The 13058-nt window shown below is 40.5% G+C and overlaps 1 protein-coding gene across 1 annotated transcript in view; it reads left to right on the plus strand.

The window, feature by feature from the left end:
• Nucleotides 1–13058, plus strand: part of PHLPP1 (PH domain and leucine rich repeat protein phosphatase 1) — a 190808-nt gene that overhangs the window by 86262 nt on the left and 91488 nt on the right. Inside the window, exons 2-3 of the mRNA XM_040985088.1 lie at nucleotides 3048–3244; nucleotides 10241–10366. Of these exons, the coding sequence (XP_040841022.1) occupies nucleotides 3048–3244; nucleotides 10241–10366 (323 nt within the window). The remainder of the gene's footprint in view (nucleotides 1–3047; nucleotides 3245–10240; nucleotides 10367–13058) is intronic.

Here is a 13058-nt window from a genome sequence, read left to right on the forward strand (position 1 = left end):
CTAACCTTAAAATACCCTGGTCACATGAACTCAGAAAAAGTGTTTGAAGAAGTAATAACTGGAAAAGTTTTAACTTATTCATATATTCGAGACGTTTCAAAAGAGTGGGTAAAGTCTTAGAGTATTCCGACACTGAATCATCCTGCTCTTGGTGCTTGTCTTCTTTCTGTTTGCTCTTTAGTGGGTATTAGACATTTATCAGAACTACTGTTAACACAGGATTGAATGATTTATGCTAATGTAAAATATTAAGAATATAGTCCCTCTTGATTATTCTGCTGGCATTTGGCAAGTAGTCAGATGTATATATAAATATGTTCTTCTAAGTGGTTTCTACTGTTAGACATAAATCTCTTCTTAATTCAATTCTGGGTTAGGCCATGGGGCTGGGGCGAAAGGAACCTCCTGCAGCATGGCTGCTGTGGAGGGTGTCCAGCCAGGCCAGACCCATTGCTGGGACTCAGGCCATGGTCAGTGCAGCCAAGTTGTGACCAAGTCCAAGGCTTTAGGAGGCAAGTGCACCTATTTGGCACCAGGCTTGCCTGCTGGCCACCAAGCGGCAGGTTCTGGAGTTTTGGGGATATGCAATTGCTGCCTAGGGACATCCATAGATATGGCCAATGTGAGTGTAGGTGAGGGACAAATTCTGGGTGATTCCCAACAATGGGATCATGGAACTTTTTGTAAAGCATGGAGACTGAGAACTGGTGGTTTGGAGGGGAGAGTCCAGAAGATCTATTTGGCCCAGACTGATTCACCAGCCCAAATGGGAATCCTGAGATGGGCTGTTGGCATAGAGCATCACTGACTGCCACACACCAGTCCACACCAAAGCTGTGGATGGGGGCCTGCCTGGCAGGGCTAGGTACCAGTACCTGACTGATAGGTGGAACAGTGGATAGGTCATACTTGGCAGGGTTAAGGCACTAACTAGCACATGAGAGAACCAGATCCGGGGGTAGAATCTGTGGGGGATGTGTGGGTTGAACCCTGTGCAAATACAAGTCCAGCTGGTTAGCTCATGAGCTGGGGTCATGATGGGCTGAGCTAGGTGTGACCATGGTACGTGCCATCACTACAGGTAAAGGAACTGACAACAGTCTGGGCAGGTCAAGGCAGCAGCACTCAAATGTGCATCCTATAACAGGATATGGGGTGAGCTGAGCTGCAGCTGGAAGGGGGCAGACCAGGCAGGGCCAAACAAACCTCAACTCACAGAGAATAACAGAAATCAAGATGGAGCACAGGTCGTGTCTAACTAGGCTCTTACACTGACTGTCTGCATGAGCCAGGGATACTAGGCCACAGCATCAAAGGCAAAGGCTGAGACAGTTGAGGGGCTAAGCCAACTGGGTCAGAGCAGCCACTGGCAAATGCATAATCTAGGGCTGGGAATAGGCCTGTTTGGGGAGCTGTGAGAGTACACCCTTGCTGGGTGGGGGTTCCCCCTGGTGAGTGCAGGGCCCAGAGTGGGGGCTGCTTTCTGGTCTGATACAGCTGCAATCTCTGTTGCCACAAGTGTGAAATAGGGCTGCGTACACCTAGCTGGGCTAGACACCAGCACCATCTGGTGCTCTGGAGAACCTGAGTAAATGTAGGATGGACTAGGCTAGGTCTCTGCCCCTATTGAGCCATGTGTGAGCTGTGTCTGGGTATGGACGAGCCTTGACTGGGCTGAAACATCCTGTAGTAAGAACTGGAATGGATTGAAGGCCAGCAAGGAAAGGTCACTGTTCATCCAGGACAGGAGGTAGACTAAGTAGGGCTGGAAACAGAACTGACCCAGCAAAAGCAAAGAACAGTATATGCATAAGCTGATTGAGGCGACAGATGGTGCTGGACCCTGTGCTAGCATGCACACACAGGAATCAGGTTTGGGATCACCTCAAAGGGAGGTTTCTCGGTGATCCCTCCAACTGAACTGCTCATCTCAGAACCTCAAATGTGAAGAGCCTATGTCAGCCATTGGATTCTGAAGAGAGTTCATCGTGCTTGGAGCAGCGAGACTGGCACCAATTCACAACTGTTGAACTAACAAAACTGCATGAGCAGGACCCTCGGGGCATACCCCACATCAAAGACCTGGGATGGGTGGGAGGCTGGGTGGGGCTTCTCCCTTTGTTTCTCCCCTGACCCCAGATACAGGGAAAAAATGATGATATTAGTGTGGAAACAATGGTCTTATGTACTTTCTTATAACCCTTGACCCTTTGTACCCTAATCCATTATGTAAGATTATCAAAATAAATAAATATATATATCGTAAAAAAAAGTTCACTTGTGAGCATCGGCTCTAGAATATACTCTGATAGAAAGTATACTCATTATCTGGAACTGGGAAAATATTTGCTGCTTCTGCAATCCCATCAATGTGACAAGGTAATCGCAGTATTCTCCGCTTAAGTTGCCTGCACTTTCTGCTTACAGTTGTGCCGTAGTTACTTCCTGGGAAGCAGAGAGGTCGGGTTTTCTCAGCCTTCTCTCTCTCAGTCTCAGCGCTAGTCTTTGTTTTCCAGTCTCTATAAATCACAAGTTTCAGAGAACAGATCCTTCCTTGATTACCATTAGGTTTATGTTTGAGGGCTTACCCAATTGGAAAAACCTTCACTTTTTTTTCTTTTCATAGTAAATATAAATTGAATTTGAGTACAAGGGAAAATAGCAGCTAATTGACTAGTTTGTCAGATGCTGTTTTCTTGTTCTGTAATATTTTCTGATTGCTGTACCTACTTCTTGACATCAATAAGAATCCTGAATTCATGTTTTAAATAAAAGTGAATTGTGAAGGACACTGAATGAGTGAAATAAGGGAAAAAGGGGAGCTAAAATGGCCTGTTGGAGTTGAAGGGAAAGTTGCTTTACATAATGATAGGGTGTGTTTGTGGAGTACTTATCACAGTCATAGCTATAATGCTTTATTGCAACTCAGCTGTAAATTAGATTGTCACCCTGCAGATGTACCCTAGTCTGATTAGTTTATCTGGTGTCCAGATAAAGGAAAAAAAAAAGGCTCATTTTTTAAAATGCCTTGTTTTCTTGTGTTTTAGGAAAGCCTCACAGTACCAGTAGCTCTGAACGGATTCAACTCTCAGGAATGTATAACGTCCGGAAAGGCAAAATGCAGCTTCCGGTGAACCGGTGGACAAGACGCCAAGTTATCCTGTGTGGGACCTGCTTGATAGTGTCATCTGTGAAAGACAGCCTAACCGGAAAGATGCATGTTCTTCCACTTATAGGTGGAAAAGTAAGTGAAAAACAAACTCTTCCAGATTTCCCAACATCAGTAAGGATGCTTGAGCTGCTTCTATGATAAGGAGGTGCAGATGGTTTATAACTATCTTAGATATTACTCTGTTGTTGTGCTCTGCCACAGCAGCTTTGATTGCAGGAGCTGTGGGAGATGATGCCATTGGCTCATGTGAGGTTCTGTCCATCTTCCTGCATGAGTGCATTCACTTGACCTAGTATAGAGAAAATAGAGCAACTGGCATTTCATTGTTATGTTTTAGAGTGTCGATCAGAAATTCTTGATTTCTAAGTGGACATATTTTGGGATCTTGAGCTTATATCTTGTAGTAGAGAATACTGATCCTTAGTCCCTGACCCGAGGAATATTCAGGCGTAATTACCAAGGTGAGACTCTCAAACTCACGTCTGGTCACACTTTCCTTACCTCCTTTTTGTGTGAAGTGATAGATGAAATTCACGTTTTTAGTGTATAACTGGGTGTGGTCATATATTTTGAACCTGATATCAACTCATTTCAGAGAAAATTTGTGATATAACCAATAAATATCTCATATTTCTGGCTGCCTTTCTTTGTTGATAAAATGTAGAAATTCAAATTGTTTGGGAAGTTATTATTTCCTGTGCCAGATTTAATTTATAAACTCCAAGTATTTATAAGGGTAGCACCATTATAATATGTCAATATATCCCAGTATTTAAATGAGATAATCTGTGGATAAATAGGAACAAAGACTGGAATGAGGAAATACATTGTTAGAAATAGAGAACTTGTTAAATACTTCGCTATTCCCTCCTCATACTTTCCCAACCACACCTCATCCCTCCCCAAACACACACACACAAATAGGCATGAGAAAGCAGACAGGAGAAAAATATAAAGTACAAATAATAAGTCAACTTCTGTTAAAGTAAACCTTTTAAAATTGACAAATATCTGATCTTCTAGAGGTAGCAATGAAGGCCAAATGAGTGTTTTTGTCACCCACCTGCTGTGTGGCATGCTCATTCTTCATTCAGTTATAAGTGTAAACTAGTCCTTACTGTTAAATAAATAACAAAGACTAAATTGCTTTCCTTTCTGTTATTATGTGTACTAATCGAAAGAATGCTGATACTTGATAGTTTTCAAAATCATGTAGTCACTCATTTTGAAACCATTGCTGTGTAAACTTTGTTTTAAGCCTTGAGGAGTTAGTGATTGATACTAAGATTTTGTCCTTTGGATGTGCTGCTGAAAATTAGTCATCAGTACTACCACCTTAAATCATCATTAAAATGCATATTCAATGTTTGATAGTGTGTTAGGTCAACAGTCTACCTCTAGGATACTGGACATTTGCAGGCAAATCAATATCATTATTTGTTAGTTGGCACCTGAGGAAGGCACTGTGTTTGTAACCCCAGACGCACTGAAGCAGGAAGTCCTCATCCCTGCTTTTGGATAGGTTAGTTGGTTTCCAGAGGTGTGGAACGGACACAACAATGTCTGCTATAAGAGAGGTGCAGAAATGAGGGCTCAATGTGGTAGCCTAGTGGCTAAAGTTCTTGCCTCCTATGCACCGGGATTCCATATGGGTGCTGGTTCTAATCCTGGCGGCCCTGCTTCTCATCCAGCTCCCTGCTTGTGGCCTGGGAAGGCAAGTGGAGGACAGCCCAAAGCCCTGGGACCCTGTACCTGTGTAGGAGACCCGGAGGAGGCTCCTGGCTGCTGGATTTAGATCAGTGCAGTTGCAGTCATTGTGGCTGCTTGGGGAGTGAGTCACTCTATGGAAGATCTTCCTCTCTGTCTCTTCTCCTGTCTATATATCTGACTTTCCAATAAAAATAAATCCTTTCTTTGTTTTTTTTTTAAGAGAGGTGCAGAAATGAGGGAGCACTGTGAGAGATACGTGCGGAGATTGTCTTGTGGGTATTATATGATGAAAAGTAACGATTACAATAGACAGTGAAGGGTGAAAATTTTTTGACACATGAAGATGATCAGAAAGATTGTTGTATATTCAGAGAGGCTGAGGCAGGAAAGCATGTGGGATGTTCAGATAAGGTCAGATCTAGTTAGAGTTAGCATTTGCATTTGCTGCTGGGGACCTGTCCTGTGTCCCAGGCCTGTTACTGAGTGTACTTCTATCATTGAGTGAATTGGAGGCTACTAGCTCCCTCCTCTTATAAGCAGACTTTGTCAAACCTGTTCTGCATTGAATAACTGAATCTTTAAAACCTGTTGACCAAGTTAGCACGAAATATTACACTTTTGAGATAATGAGATTTAATTAATATCTGTTCCTTGTTTTCAATCTATTAAAGACAAAGCTAAGAATGAATTTAGACTCCTCCCCTCCTACTCTTTCTTTTAAATTAATAAATACAGAAGGGTCCATTGTGGTAGCCTAGTGGCTAAAGTCCTCACCTTGCACACAGTGAGAACCCATATAGGCGCCAGTGTATGTCCCAGTAGCCCAGCTTCCCATCCAGCTCCCTGCTTGTGGCCTGGGAAAGCAGTCGAGGATGGTCCAACACTTTGAGACCCTGCACCCGTGTGGGAGACCTGGAAAAGACTCCTGGCTGCTGGCGTCAGATAGGCCTAGCTGCAGCCTTTGTGGCCATTTGAGTAGCGAACTAGCAGATGGAAGATTTTCATCTCTCTCTGTCCTCTTCTCGTGTATCTGACTTTCCAATAAAAGTAAATAAATCTTTTTTAAAAATTTAATTATTCTTATTACAAAGTCGGATATACATGGAAGAGGAGAGACAGAGAGGATGATCTTCCGTCCAAGTGAGTGCAATGGCCGGTGCTGCACCAATCTGGATGGGAAGTGGAGCAGCCGGGATTAGAGCCGGTGTCCATATGGGATCCCGGCACGTTCAAGGTGAGGACTTTAGCAATTAGGCCATCATGCCAGGCCCAAAATAAATCTTAAAAAAAAAAAGATGTCAGATAAGATGTGTAATAGCTTGGTTATAACCTACATGCAATTGTTACGATATCAGATTAATGCAGAACGTCGTTGTTAGTTTACATTTTCAAATAACATGAATTTGTTGCTAAAGCTTTCAGTTTTTATTGTTGAAAAATTTGGTAGATGTGTTTTTATTCATTTTGCAGCTTTTAAATTAATCTTTTATAATTCAGTTTTCTTTTAAGATTATTTATTTGAAAGGCAGAGTTTTGGAGGGAGAAGGACAGATGGCTGTATAGATGGACTCTGCCATCCACTGGTTCACTTCCCAGATGACTGTAATGGCTGGAGCTTCATCTGGGTTGCTATATGAATGTCGGGACATAAGGCCTTGGGCTGCCTTCCACTGCTTTCCCAGGTACATTAGCAGGGAGCAGAATCGAAAGTGGGTTGTCTGGTGCCCATATGGGATCCTGGCACTACCACCAGCCCCAAGAATTTAGCAATTTTAATAGAATATAGCTTAGTTCTTTTATTGAAATTTGCTTACATTGTGAAGTTGCATAAATTCACTTTTTTGCTCTTAAAAACACTCTACCTATTTTACTATATCATATGTTTTAAACACTGACATATAATTTCTTGGTAAGGTAAAATAAAGGCATTATTTATCTTCTTAGAAATAAGTACACCACCACCTCATAGTCTTGAAACATTATTGCATTTTAAATTTTCACTATTGGACAAGGCATTTGTGAAATTATCTGCAGACTGATTTTAATAGGCAAATAACAACTTACGGCAGACAGGATTGGCCTAGTTTATTAGATATGATTTTTTTGCAGGCGTATGTGTGTTAGCAATAGTACAGCTGGAGGGTGGTGTGCGTTGCCCAAAGCACCCTAGAAACACCCTTAGTGTGCTGAACTGTGGCTTTTCCAGAGCCATGCTGCTGCTGCTGTCATCCCTTTCATTGCCCTGACCTTATGGACTACATTGGGTGGTCTACTCGGTGCCAGATTTCTTCTGATAGTTTTATGGAGTGAATTAGTGAGAATGATCTCATGGAATTTGTACATGGAATCCTCACCAACCTAGTAAGAAATCAGAATTCTTGGAATCATACTGCATGTGGCCCCCTGATCAAATTCTTTTCTTCCAATATTATATTTCATGATAAGATTCCATGTTACTCATGTGGTTTTCATTTCTGTATGATGATCCACTATGTAAACATTATATCATTTAAGTAATTTTCCTATTGACAGACATTTGGGTTACTTCCAGTTTTTTATTGTTACAAACAATGCTGTTGACATAGTTTTGTGTTTTTATATCTCCTGCTATGCAAGAAATTTTTTAGGGAATAATTTGCAACAGAGTTTTTATACCCAAGGTACATTTGGCAATTTGTAGGAATGTTTTGATGGTCAAATTGTTCATCTGTCAACATGTCAGTTAAAATAGTCTGAAGTTGTGCCATCGTGCACCCTGCCTCCCTAGTTCCTAGTGACATTTCACAGCTGTTCACTATGAGAAAAGGGGTTGAAATTCCTTTTTTTATGTAGCTGCACAAGAAACCATCCTGCTGATGGCTTTCATTTTATTTTTAAGTTTTCTTTATTGATTATTCTTGAGGAAAAGATGAGCTCCCATTCATAGAACCGCTCGCTGTATACCTGCAGTAGTTGCCCCAGAATAGGCTGGCAGCTGAAACCAGGGCTGGGTGTGTAGTGTATAATCTGTATGGCTGACAAGAACCTAATTATTAGCCACATCAGTGCTGCCTCACACGGTCTACATTAGCAGGAAGTAACAGGCAGGTAACAGGACCTGGTACTGAACCTGTACTCGGACGCGGGCCATGGGAAGGTGGGCGTCTTAACTAGTAGGCCAAGTGTCCACTCCTGTGCTGTTTTATCATTCCAACGCTTGGGCCATACAGCCTCTTTGGTGCTTTGGCAGGAGGTAACTGAAGAGTCAATCTCTGGTTTTTGTATATTTGGAGATAGAAGTGGCACAGAGCTAGAACTAGTTATGTATGATTCCATGTTAATTGCAACAGATCTTAGAAATATGGAAAAAACTAATAAAGTTAGGAGAGGGACTGAGAGTTAAAATGACACACAGAGCGTTGGACCTTGAAGAGCTTTGCATGCTGTTTTTACTCTCCATTACTGTCCTTTAAGCCAACAAGTATCTCCTGGCCATAATAACACTACCCACCAACAACCTTACCTACTTTTCTGTATTTCCAAGACCTAATTTCCTATTTCCTAGTTGCAACAATTAGCATACAGCCAAATATAATGACCTCCTTGAGAAATAATAGGATGGATAACAATGAAACTGAATTTTGACTATTGAACTTTCTTTGATGGCATCCTACAGATTTCTTTTAGTATTGTGATCATATGTCACATGATGGCGTGGCAGCATCTTCCTTTTTTACCTGTGGGACTCTTGTACAGTATTAGACAGAAGTAGCAGGTACTTGTCCTCTTTTAAGATTAATTTATTTGAAAAGCAGAATTAAAGAGACAGAGACACAAACAGATCACTCTTCCGCCACTGGTTTGCGACTGAAAGGGCTGCAATGGCCGGAGCTGTGGCTGGTCTAAAGCCAGGAGTCAGAGCTCCGTCTAGGTCTCCTGTAGGACCCTACGCACTTGGGCCATCATCTGCTGATTGTATCAGAAATGGAGTGCTGCTGTCGCAGGCATTGGGTTTCCATGCTGAGACAAGCTCAGCCACTAATGACCTGTTGTTTTGGTTTTGTTCTCTGTTGCATGCTTGTTTTTTATTTCAGTAATTTCTGATTTTATCATTTATGCTGGGATTTACTCAGTCTTTTATTTCAATTTTTTCCTCAATATGTGCTGCATATTTAAAAATTTAACTTTTCCTTCATGTAACTAATGTCATTACATTTCTCATATCACTTTTTTACTATTGTTCTAAGTTTTTTGGAATTTTGATTATGGTTTCATTTTAGACCCCTGTTTTGGAGCTTGTAGATTTAAAAATTGTTTACTTAGAAGTATATTGTTAATATTCTGAACATACATGGATTTTTACATTGATTTTGGAAAGATGAATTCAGTCATCTGAAAGGATTACAGAGAGAGGGAGAGACATAGGATGGGATCTCCCATTGGCTGATTCAGTTCCCAAGTGGCCATAACAGCTGGTGCTGGGTCAGGCTGAAGCAGGAGCCTCATCTGGTCTTCCAGGTGGATAGGGGACTAGAAGTATCTTCTGCTGCTCTCCAAGGTGTATTAGCAGGCAACTGAATTGGAACTAGAACAGCTGGGACTCATACCAGCACCCACATAGAATGCCAGCATTGCAGGTAGCAGCTTTACCTGCAACACCAGGACTTTGGCCTCTTAAATTAGTTTTTAAAAATTGAATTCCAATGTGATTGTGTTTTTGTGCAAGAATATTGTCTGTGTGATTTCTATCTTCTATAAAATCTTTTTTACACTTTATGCCAGTTTATGATCATCTTTGTAAATGACATAAAGGTGTTTGTAATACATTATTTTATTTTTATTTTCTCCATGTGTAGAATTTACTGGGAGTGTAAATTAGAATTCTCTGTTACTATACTATTAAGACTTAGAAGTTCTCATGGTGGAGTTTTATTTTGAGTAAATTTCACATTAAATTTTTTAACGCACTTAATGTGCTTGAAAGACCTTTTATGGAAAGCCTCAGCACACAATATGAATAAGTCCCATAAGTAAAAATTCTTAAGTAAAAACCTTCCTAATGAAGTAAATATCTTAGCATCCTATTATGAGGGTTCAGATCAGGGAAAAGGGGGGAGAAGAAAAGTTTACATCAATTTTAAAACAGGAAGAAGTGAATTTCACTCTGATGGGGAAATCTGATGAAGGTGAAACTCCCCTTTTTTTGGCTTCCTAGTAATGAAAAGTGGTTGGTCAGATACAAGAACTTGGTTATTTTCAGTAACCAGAGGAACATATATAGGGAAAGATGCAAATTTGTGTTGGCTCAGTGCTTCAAGGTGAAGTTGGTGAAATGTGTCCGATGCTGCTCATACTTGTTTTCCCTCTCTGTTTTTTTAGGTTGAAGAAGTGAAAAAGCACCAGCACTGTTTAGCATTTAGCTCCTCTGGACCCCAAAGCCAGACTTACTACATCTGCTTTGATACTTTTACAGAGTACTTACGGTGGCTGCGGCAAGTCTCCAAGGTAAGCGGGTGCTTCGCAGCATCTGTTCTGCTGGGTGCTGGCTCTGGGTGTTTTTCTGCTTCACTCAAAATAGATTTACATACTTTTTTTTTTAAGGATATTTCCCATGGCTAACGATATTTTAGTTTTTTAAAAGCTAAAAGCAGCTTTTAAGAACTGTGTTTTTATTTTTCAGATTGTTGTTACTTTAAAAAACTCACAGCATAAATTATCATTACAACTTTAGGGTTACAGATAACAATGAGGAGTCAAAGATTTAAGGGACTAACCCAAGGTAGAACAACTACAAAACCACAGAATACCCAGAGAATTGCTACAAATTTCCCCTCTTTGTCTCAATTTAAGCAGTCTAATCTTAGCAGATGGAAGATATCTGTCTCTGTCCCTCTTTCATTGTTTCTGTAAATAAAATAGAAAAGAGATCATGCCATTTCCTTTCACTTTTTTTCTTCCTTTTTTGTGATTCTATCTCATGGGCCATTTCAGATTCCCTTGATTAACTAAAACCACCATGTTCATGAAGTAATATGCCTTTGTGTGTGTAATTCAAACCAGAATAATACAATAAATAAGATTTTTAAAATGCTGGTATTTCATCTATTGAACAAGAGGCTGGTGTTTCATAAGTTATTTGTAGAATTATGTGTAAAATGATGGGTGGTTTGCAGTACCTACTACCTTGGTTTTGTGTATGTTTTTGAAATGATGAAAGCTCTCTAGGGCATAGGAATATTGCAACAGAATTTGCTCTCCTGTTTTTGAATTTATAATCTAATGTGTGACCCAAGTTCACTGAATTCATTTGGTTGTGTGATATCATGATTTGTCCCATGAGTAAGTAATAGAAAAACAATGTAAAATAGATAACAGAAAATTAGAGAATGATGTGTACAAAGTCTTTTTGCAGTCCTGGCCACATTTGAATGGTCAAGTCATCCATTCTCCAGTGATGTGATATTGGTTAAGAGCATCAGTTCTACCTGAGCCAAAAACTCTGCCTGTTGCCTCTTAGAGAGGACTTGGAAGATTCTACCAACTTTATAGGCAAAGTTGTTTCTGGATGTATGGGGCAGCCACCTCACAGGAGAAAATGGGGACAATGACACTTTTCTTGCAGACTTACATGTTGGATTTTAAGTAGAGTATGGGTTCAAAGCAATCAGTTAATTGTCTACGCACTGCTTTATTCAGAGATTATGCTAGTATGTACAGGGTTTATCTACATACTTATGAAACCATAGATAAATCTTTAAAAAAATGTAGCGATTCAGAGTGGTTGGTTGGATATAACTTTCTGAGGTGGGGATATTTGAAGTAAAATTTCAGTAAAAGATTAGCTTATTCTTTAAAGGTCTAGTGGAAGGAGAGTTCTATGGGGAGGAAATTGACTTCTCTGAGCTTCTGTTCTGAGAGAAGACGAAGAAGTAAAGGGCAAGAGTTAGAAATGGGTCTGGAGTCGGGTGTGAACATGTTGATTCCCAACTTCTTACCTGTGATTGTCAGTGTCCATTGTTGGCTTGAGTAGTACTTTTCCTGTTCCTGATTAGCTGATATCTGTAATGAGACCAGCGTTCTGATTGTGGGAACCTTGATTCTCATGTTAGACCTTTTCAGCTGGAGGTGGTAGAGAATCTTGGGAGATCCGTGACACCTTAGCAGTGATGATGGCAGAGTCGGGCAGAGCAGTGTTGATACTGCCTCCACTCTGTTAGTTCTTGTATTGTCATTAGAAAATGTTTCGGGATTGGCCAGTGGAGCAGCAGTGAAGATTGTGCTTGGCATGCCTTGCACCCCGTGTCAGAATGCCTTGCACCCCATATTGGGTTCAAGCCCCAGCTCTGCTTCTGATTCTATAGCCAATATGCACCAATAGGTAGGTGATGGCTGGGACAACTGCATTCAGTTTTGACTCCTAGCCTCTCTCCAACCCCACCCCAGCAGTCATGGGCATCTGGGGAGTGAAAGAATAGGGTTAAGTTCTCTCTCTACCTATCTCTCTCTGCCTTTCTAATAAAGTGAACAATAAAAATAAGGTATTGACATGGAGCATGTACAAGATAATTTATACTCATATACACGTAGCAATATACATAGCATACAAAAGGAAGAGGAGCTATGTTTTATTACTTTAGTTCATTAGGCTAAGATGAGTAAGAAAAAGAACTTTCAGAAACGGTTTGAATGTTTGGAACGGCTACATATTATAAGAGTAGAGTTTGATTTTCAGAGTTGGTAGACATGACCTCTACTACTATGTTACAATATTTAGGTTTTTAAAGTTTGAGCTGTTTCATTTGATAAGAGGACTAATAATCATTCCGTTGAAGGCTTATGTGAAATATGTATATAATGAACTTAAAGTGGTACAAAGTAAGTCAGTGAATAGTTTGTGTGCTGTTTATAAGACCATCATTCTTATTGTTGTCACCATTGACTGACCAGTTTTAACTGTTAGCTATTTATATGGTTGTTTTCAGAAGTATAAGGAGTTGTCCTTAGTATATCTGAGTAAGTTATCTTTCATTGCTCGTGCATTTTTTTTTTTATTTGAAAGGCAGATTTAAGAGACAAGGAAAGAGCAAGTTTTTTCATCTTTTGCCTCTCTTCCAAATGGCCACAGTGGCCGCAGCTAAGCTGATTTAAAACTGGGAGATTGCTCCTGGTCTCTGATGTGTGTGCAGGGTCCCTAGGG

Source organism: Ochotona curzoniae, unplaced genomic scaffold (assembly GCF_017591425.1).
Source record: "Ochotona curzoniae isolate NIBS_2020 unplaced genomic scaffold, NIBS_Ocur_1.0 contig_43, whole genome shotgun sequence".
NCBI classification, from domain to species: Eukaryota; Metazoa; Chordata; class Mammalia; order Lagomorpha; family Ochotonidae; genus Ochotona; species Ochotona curzoniae.